This window comes from Scatophagus argus, chromosome 19 (assembly GCF_020382885.2).
Source record: "Scatophagus argus isolate fScaArg1 chromosome 19, fScaArg1.pri, whole genome shotgun sequence".
NCBI lineage: Eukaryota > Metazoa > Chordata > Actinopteri > Scatophagidae > Scatophagus > Scatophagus argus.
Window position 1 is genome coordinate 1,928,269 of NC_058511.1, and position 9,027 is coordinate 1,937,295.

The window sequence follows — 9,027 nt, forward strand, 5'->3', positions numbered from 1 at the left end:
AACAGGCCTATATGACTACTGTGACTACATAACCGCATGAAAAATACGAACTGTTACTCTTAACCGCTTGTTTTCAGTTAATTGACAGTTAAATAGGACACGCTTAAATCTGGATGTCTGTTCGGATTTTATTTTGAAATTAACAACCGGGAAATTTAACATTCACTCAACCTACTTTGACCGACACTGTTAAGCTAACATGTTAGCAATGAGTTGCTAGCTAGCCGAAACTCTTAAAATAACATGTCAGTAGAACAGCTAGCACAAAGTTAAAAGTAAGGAGTCTTTTTTTGAGTGTTAGTTTCTGAACCTCTCGCTGTCCAAGGATGTTTTCATCTGCCTGGAATTTTGTTAAACGCCACAAAAGGAAATTTATTTTCACCGGAGCTGTAGTTGGAGGTAATTGATGTCTTGTTAGCTTCTGTGATGACACTTGGCTAATAACTTTAGCAACATGCCTGACTGCACTGCGAAATCTCGATACGTCATATGTTCTGTCGAACCGACAGAACTCTTGCTTTTAAAATATGTTTTAGGAGCTTTTCAGGCTCTATTAGCATGTGTTTTCACTTCGGCATATATATTCTCCATTAATCATCACAATGTCCATCATAAAAGTACTATTCACATCAGTAAGGTCACAACCCATCAAGTGTACTTTAATTGACAACGACTGAGGAAAGACACGACGACAAAGTAAAAAAAGAAATACTGAAATAAACGTTGACGGTGGGCTGGCTGTATACCATTTTAGAAGAAGGACTTGCAACAATTCAATGGGGGCATTTGAAAATAAGCGAGACATCTTTAAAGTGCCATAAAATTGAATGAAGTTTGGCGTGACGCTCAGTGCATGAGAACAGCACTTCTGGGCTGTTTAGCATGTTAGCACATTAAGTCATCGTCAAGGCTCATCCGATTAATGGCGAAATGAGGATGAAACATGTCAACAGGACTGAACTAAACTGTTGACTTAGTGTAGTGTGATTGATCTCATGTGGCTTTATGAAAACTCCAGCTTGGCTAATCGTTGTTGTCTGGTCAAAAAGCTAATTTAGTTAAACAAGCAGTGAGCTGTGATGTTGTGTAGGCACTGAACGTCACTGGAAGTTTGTGGATTTATTAAATACTGATACGGTATTTTGACATTCAGGGTCATTCTAAACAAAAAGGGAGTAAGAGAAACCGACTGTGTTGCTTATTGTTTCACTTTAGGATTTATTTTCCTTGCTTGAAATTGATTCAAATGTACAACTAAAAGTCTGCAGACAGTACAAACTGCTGTGAGACCCCAGTTGAAGTGTGATTGATGGTAGAGTATTACTTCCTGAGCCTGATGTTGGTCAGTTCTTATTTGCTGGTGATCCTCCAGGAGTGTACCTTCTGGGTAAATTTGCACAGAAGAAGATCAGGGAGATCCAGGAGAAGGAGGCGACGGAGTACATCGCTCAGGCCAGACGACAGTTCCACTTCGAAAGCAACCTGAGGACCTGCAACATGACCGGTAACGACTTTGGTCCTGCAGATTAATAATCCTTTAGAAATCCTTGTGCTCGCTACTTAGATTTATTCATGTCAGGGTTCATGTTGACTTGACTGCTCTGTGTGTGTGTGTGTGTGTGTGTTGCAGTGCTGTCCATGCTCCCTCCACTGAAAGAAGCCATCATCAGTCAGCTGAATTCAGAAAGTCTAACCGCACTACTCAAGACCAAGTGAGTCGAAACGTCTGTGTTTGTGTTCCACTTTTTAATCTCCTCTTCCTGGTAAACGTCTCCGGATCAGAGCAAAATCTGCTTATTTAGCTTTTTCTTGTTTCACGTCATCTCACAGACCGACCAATAAGCTGGAGATCTGGGAAGATTTAAAGATCATCAGTAAGTTCTGTTCTTCACTAAACCCTCCCACACACCGTGTAATGTCACACAGTCGTATGGACGGACATCCAGTATTCGATCACAAACGTGTGGAACTTGTTCAGGTTTCACCCGCACCATCGTCGGGGTGTACAGCACGTGCATGCTGGTGGTTCTGCTGAGAGTCCAGTTGAACATCATAGGAGGATACCTGTACCTGGACAACTCTGTAGGCAAGAGCACACAGGTGAGGTACTGCCCTCACTCAGACAGCCTGTGAGAACACACCTGTTTGAGTTGTCTTATCCAGTTTTGAGGCAGATATGTGAGATGAAAAACATCCATCACGTTTTCCCAAGTGACAAAATATTACATCCTGACAGACATGTTAGCTTTATTACTGATGTGTTTGTCTTCTCTTTCCTCCCAGACTCCTCTGGCTCCCCCGGACGTCCAGCAGCAGTACCTGTCCAGTATCCAGCATCTACTGGGAGATGGTAGGATGGACACACACACACACACACACACACAGTACACAGTACACAGTACACAGTACACAGTACACAATACACAATACTGTTCAACCTGTTCAGCATCCGAAGTCAACACCTGCAAAGCTTTTGGTGGATAAAAACTGTTCTTCACCGTGCAGTCAGCTGGTGGCGAGTCAAATAGTTAATTTCGGACACTGACCCTGTTACCTGTGTCTATCTGACTGTCTGCCTGCCTGCCTGCCTGCCTGCCTGTCTGTCTCCAGGTCTGACAGAACTGATGACGGTAGTGAAGAAAGCAGTACAGAACTCGCTGGGAGGGTGCGTTTCTGTAACTACTGATTATTTAGCCTCCGTTCATTTTTGGTTATACAATTGGTGACTTAAAACAGCCAATCACTGATCAGACTAGTTGATTGATTGACTCTGTTGGTGTCCAGCATGTCTCTGAAGCAGAGCTTGTCTCTGCTGGAACTGGAGCAGCAGCTGAGCTGGATCAGAGCGGAGGTGGAGGCCGACTCCGAGCGGCCGCTGTCCTGGTACATGCTGGCTGATGACGAGAACACGCTCGCCGACCAGGTGAGCACGTACGCATGAACGCACACATGCACGCAGCAGCGTCCACACTGAAATCTAACAGATGTTTTCGTCTGTCCAGGCGTGCGGCCTGACAGAAAACGATGTTGTGACCATCAGACTGTTAAACGAGACGAGGGACATGTTGGACAGGTAAACGCCTCACCTGTGTGTTCTGTCTGTGCACCTGCAGACGTGTGTGTGTTTCACGATTCTGTCGGGTGTGTTTGTGGCTGCAGTCCAGACTTCACCACAGTCCTGAACGCCTGTTTGAACCGAGGATTCTCTCGTCTTCTCGACAACCTGGCCGAGTTCTTCCGCCCGCCTCCCGGTGACTCCGCCCCCAGCTCTGCACCTGATAGGTCAGCTGCTTCTTTTCTTCATACAGCTATGTTTGTCTTTTGTATTTGTGGTCATAAGAACCACTGATTGGCTGATTTAAGAACAGAGCTTTGGCAGGCCTTAAAATTGATGTGATTGTGAAGTCCATTGAACACCTCAGCTGACACCAGTTTTTCAGTGACTGCAGCCATCCAGTCGCTGCTGTAGAACATGTCTGATGTCTTTTTGCGTGTGTGTTTGTGTTCAGTCTGTCTGCAGTGATTCTGCCGCTGGCGAAGATCATCCCCATCGTCAACGGTCAGATCAACACCATCTGCAGCGAGACTCCCAGCCACTTCATTCAGGTGAAAGCGGGCGTCACAGTTTGCTTTGCTCAGACACGCAGACATGGCGGCGGAGAAACACTCGTCTGACCGCGTTACTTCAGCGGCAGATTTTAAAAGCTTGTTGTCTTCTTGTTGTTCACGATCAGCTGGACTCATCCCATCAGGTCAGGCTGCGCTTGTTTGTTGTGTTCGGCTGCACAGACTGGAGTCCACAGTCCGTTTGCTTTTTCTTCATCGTTGGTCGAGACACGGTCAAACATGTTTCAGCTTCTGCAGCAGAGACCCCCTTTTAATTTAAGTGTCTCTGAAACTGTTGTTTAATCTTTTCCATGTTGATTGAATATCAGTCAGACGACGTAGAAGCTGCTCCTTCTGGGCTCCGCACAACAAAGCACGACATGTGAAACAAGATGGCTTTTGTCATGGAGAACATCTTCAGGACAAGAAAAAATCAAATTAAAAAAAATAACAACATTTTGGCATCAGAGCCCACTGTGAAACAAGCAACTGTTTAATGAGCAAAGACGTGTCATCAGTCTTTTGTCGTCTCTGACTTTCTCTCTGCGTCTTTCAGGACCTGCTGATGAACGACCAGGTGAAGGAGTTTGCGGCGAACGTCTACGAGGCCTTCAGCACACCACAGGAGCTTCAGAAGTAACTGGCCCAGCAGGGGGGAAGAGAAGAGGAAATCTGAGGGGAAGAAAAGAGGGATGAAAAGGGATGAAAGCCCTCGACCTTCCTCTTCGACAGATCCTGCACACTTTTCATTCTGACGGTGAAGATTCGTGGCAAAGTGTCCACGAGGAAGCATCTGTGAGCAGCGCCGTCGTGGATTATTGAACTGGAGAAGGGAGAGGAGACTTGAACTGTGTTTGCATTCACAGCCGAGCCCGTGGTTTACACCGAAAGCACTGCATCTTGGCATGTGGAGTCTTATTTAACCCGGTAATGTTGTCTTAAAACACACACACACACACACACACCAAAAAGTGTGGCGAAGGATCAGTCATCACTGAGCTGATCTCTTTGTCACTTTGTGATGTTGATGTCACAGATGTTCCCTTTTCCATCTGTCCGCTGATGTTTCCAGCTGTGCTGCCTCCATCAGGAGGGTTTGAAGTGTGTGAGGCTCTCGTTTTTATTCTTAACTAATTCAGGTGGCAGGAGGATGTGTGTAGGGCGGGACTGATATGGGCTGATGCAAACATGGACGTGATTTTTTTTCCACTAACATTCAGTGTTTTTAAATTTGAAAAATTTTTGCATTTTATTGTCAGGGTGGAAGAAATGTGCAACAGCTTTGTGGGTAATTGAGTAAAAACATGATTTATTAAAGAACCTGATCAGAATGTACTTTTTACTCTACTACATTGATTTGATACCTTGACGTGTAACCAATCAGATCGTGTTCTGGGCGGGGACATCGAGTGAGAGTACAGAAAGTGAGAGGAGGCTGCATTAAAGCCAAAGTAGAGCATTTTAAAATGAATTTATTTTAACGTCAGGCAGGCAAAAATAACTGATACCAACAACTGGAAAAAATGCAGAATATCGGACCAATGATCAGTGTGGCTGATCGGTTCCCATAAAGCAGCTGTTCACCTCTTGTGGTGCAGAGTCAAAAAAGCATCCCTACGTTTAAAACAGGACGTGTGCTCTGCCACATGTCTGCACTCTCAGTCCGTTTTTTTCCAGTGTAGTTCCTGTCCTGTCCAGAAGGTGTCACTCTGCTGCAGCTGCTGTGCGTGGCTTTCCTTTGTCTTTATATGAAGGGGCTTCAGTCCAAATTCTTTCAAGTCACATTACTTTAAATATTGTTTCATGATTGTGATTTGGTTCTTGGCAGTTTTGTCATGAGGCAACTAATAACATCCAAGGTTTTACTTTTGTGGCTTCGGTCATTTTGTAGGAACGAGCAGCATTCAGTCAAAGTGTTCATCCATCATCTTGCTGTTTTCCCGTTATTTGTTTCACTATGTTCCTATGTTTGTGACAGACTAGTGTGGAATATGCAAGACATTTATCCAAATCTGAGAGATGCCCTCCCAGTGAACCTGCGTGTGATCAGCTGCGTTAATCAGCCGATTTAACGCACCTGAACCTGCCAATTGTTTATTCGTGAAGCTCTGGTTTAGCTGATGGTCTGAGACATGACATGATGAGATTTCAGCCAACATTGATTGGTTTCAGCTGTGACTTCTGTTCCTTTATTCACTCTGAAGTTCTGTCAGTCATTTACTTTGATTACGGCTGCATGACATCATCAGGTAACTGTAAGCACTGTAAAATACTGCTCTGCTTATCCATCGCCATAACAAAATGAGATAAAATAATAACCTGTCAAAATACCCACTTTTATTGGTTGATATGTTGCCCCAGAAGCAAGTATAATAAACTATATTATTGTCATTTTAAGACCATTTTACACCAGTGATACAGAGATAATATAATACAATAAAAAGTCAGTACACCCTTTCAGAGAGCAATGAACTTTTACTTGTTCAGAATATCCAGATGTTGGAATTGTTACGTCAAATGCTAAAATATTCTAAATCAATAAAACCTGATTATCGCGACAGGCCTGCTCGCTGCCCTGTCTCAGTCCATGAGCTCAGTTCAGGCCTCTTTGTGGGTGATGTCAGAGCAGGTGTGCTCCTTCACCTGTCAGATTTCAGTTTCCTCGTCAGGAGATGAGAACACATCAGCTGACAGTTCAGCTAAGCCAGGCTACGTTCACACTGCGGCTCAAAGTGACCCAGTTCATCAGAATGAATATGATGCTGGAGGAGGCGATCAGCTCTCTCAGCCTCTCGGTTATCTTTGCTGCGTTCCTCCGTCTTTGGCTTCGCCCACCTCTGCTGACGTGATGCTGATGTGAACTCTGACTGCTCACACCAGCATCAGGTCTGATTCTGATTCTGGACCACATCTGAGTCACACGTGAGCAGAAACAAATCAGATGTGGGACTGTTGTGCCTGCAGTGTGAACGCAGTCTTCACTCCTGATCTCTGGGTTACATGATCACCAGGTGAGAATGTAAGTCTGTAATCCCTGATGTTATGCCTTTTGATGCGTAATGTCCCGAATGACAGCCGAAAATGTATGTTTGTAGCAGTTTATTAAGGTAATAAAGGTAATGTAATTTCATATGCGGTCTTCATCTTGTTTTTCCTCTAAAGTCTAATTAAAACAATTTTTATGTTTGTGAAAGCCAGTTATTCAACAGCTCCAACAGGGGGCGCCCTGCAGCAGCGGCAAACAGTTTCTTGGTAGGATCCAGCACATTGGAACATACTGGTCTTGGAAAATAATCCACTGACTCATAACACATCAGAGGATGATGTCATCTCTCAATTATTGATTAATTAATTTAAGAAAGTCCTCTCCGAAATGGAGACAGTGTGTGTAACACGTGTGTGTGTTTCCCTTGTCGTTCTTATTGTTACCAGCTGCTCTATTAGAAAACCAGCCCTTTATTTGACCGGGTCGTGTAAGGATGATGAAACTGGTTATCTGATTATACAGAAGGTGAATTACGTTCCAAAGTGACAGCAGTAAAGACTAAAACCTGCCCGATGTGAGCCTCGTCTGAGTGTTCTGCCTTTGAGTGTTCATTTAACGGATTCATTCACAGACTTCGCTGTGATAAAGAACACGTTTGAAGGGCGGGAACTCGGCGTATGAGGAAGGCATCCTGACTGTTCGGGGCAGGTTAAGTCAAATTCATGCAGTTTCTCCCACTGAAAGCTTCCAGGACACAAAGTGGAGCTGAAGTTGATGGGAAATGTTATTTTGCAGTCATAAATGAGTCAGGGTCACTGAAGTGAGCACAGTTCGTCCTGAGGGGTGTTTGGAGCGGATTTCTTGGCAGACCACTTGTTGAAAGAAGTCCTGTCAGCATTAACTCGGGTATTATGAAACTTTCACCTGTTATTGGACAGCATGAGACTTCTGAGGGAATTTCCTGGTGATACTCTCAGAAATGTTTGTCTTTCTATGTTGATGCCTGACTGGAGGAGGAGTTTCGGTCTGGTGTTCAGGTCCTTGCCAGATCTCACCCCTTAGAGGGTTGTGAGTTTGCTTCAACTAACGTGGCCTAGAGGTTGGAGGAGCGGCGTGTGATCGGAGGGTCACCGGTTTGATTCCCCCACCGGACGGGCAGGAAAAATTTGGGTGTTGTGTGTGTGTTTCACTGCATGTAATTTGACGGGTGTTGCATGTGTGTGTTCAACTGAGGATGGGATAAATGCAGAAGACGAATTCAGTGTGTGTGTATGTAAAAATATATATGCTGTTAATAAAGCTGATTCTTCTTCTGAGTCTCAGCGTTTTGATGAAATTTGATCAGTCAGTCAACTTATTGTTAAAGAGATTTATGAGACACTAGAAATCTGTTCCTGTCTCAAACGTTGTCTCTCTGAATTCAGGAGAAGAAATAAAATACGTCATTAACCACAGTGAATCCCTGTCTTCATGTACTGAATGTGTTTTCTGTATTTTCCTTTTAGCCAAAACATTCCACATATTTTCCTTTTGACCTCGAACCATCAGGAATTCTTGTGGTGACATAACAACCTCGGCGGAGCTTCACCGAAGTCATTTATGTTTGGTTCTTATCAGGATGAGGAGAAAGAAGTGCAAAGAGTGGAAAAAACTGGCAGACAAAACATCATCAGCACTGAAACGCAACAAGACGTCCCACGCGAGTCCAAAGGTCAACACAGCCGCTGGGAGGAGCCTGTTTGGTTCCAGACCTGCAGTGTGTAGTTTCAGACATGTTTGAAGGTGCGTGCGTGTGCGTGTGTGTGTGTGCGTGTGTGTTGGACACAGTGACATTCATGTTCTTCCTGGTTGTGCGTGACTCAAAAGATGACTTCATCTTCTCCACTGACCCTCCTGATGTTGTACCTTATAAGGAGGCGCAAAGGAGCGTTTTGGTCTGAGTGGGCGGATTAAATGGTCAAATAAATAAAATATTACACCATCCTGAACTGAGCTGCTGTTGCGGGTTTATTTTTTGACTTCCTGAAAATCCTCACATATTGCAAGCGACATTATTTTACCTTTATTAAGAGGGTTATACTCATTAAGAATTGCTCCATCTTAACAGCCGACTCAGCATGATGTGATGTGAAAATAATGCAAAACAACCCCCCCCCAACAAGAAACCACAGCGACAAGATCTCAGTCCCTCTAAGGCTCATGAGGTTTGACGATCTGAAATACGGCTTCATCAGTGCGGTCAAACGCAGTCAAAGGTGTTGCACTGGGCCCTGAAGTACAGTTAGTATTATAGACTCTAATCCATTTCTGACTAACGTCTGGATACCAAACACAATGAAAGAGCATCAGACTAGAACAAAGTGACTCGACTCGGTTCCAGAGATCCCCTCCCAGCTCTTAATCCTTAACCCAAACCTAATTCTAACTCAAACCCA

General features: G+C 44.2%; 1 protein-coding gene across 2 annotated transcripts; it reads left to right on the forward strand.

Moving 5' to 3' along the window:
* The first annotated feature begins 14 nt into the window (after positions 1 to 14).
* pex3 (peroxisomal biogenesis factor 3) lies at positions 15 to 8,584 on the forward strand. 2 transcript variants are annotated; one of them, XR_006841624.1, is made up of 13 exons: positions 15 to 399; positions 1,373 to 1,504; positions 1,631 to 1,712; positions 1,831 to 1,874; positions 1,979 to 2,100; positions 2,284 to 2,350; positions 2,611 to 2,665; positions 2,785 to 2,923; positions 3,003 to 3,073; positions 3,160 to 3,282; positions 3,510 to 3,606; positions 4,163 to 4,533; positions 8,098 to 8,584. XR_006841624.1 is itself a non-coding variant. In XM_046373020.1 (12 exons), exons 1-12 carry the CDS (start codon positions 327 to 329, stop codon positions 4,244 to 4,246), a joined length of 1,089 nt encoding a protein of 362 aa, XP_046228976.1. In that variant the 5' UTR covers positions 15 to 326; the 3' UTR covers positions 4,247 to 7,160. The 2 variants fall into 2 exon arrangements, 1 of the variants encoding a protein (XP_046228976.1); XM_046373020.1 differs by lacking the exon at positions 8,098 to 8,584 and having other exon boundaries at positions 4,163 to 7,160.
* Positions 8,585 to 9,027: the final 443 nt, after the last annotated feature.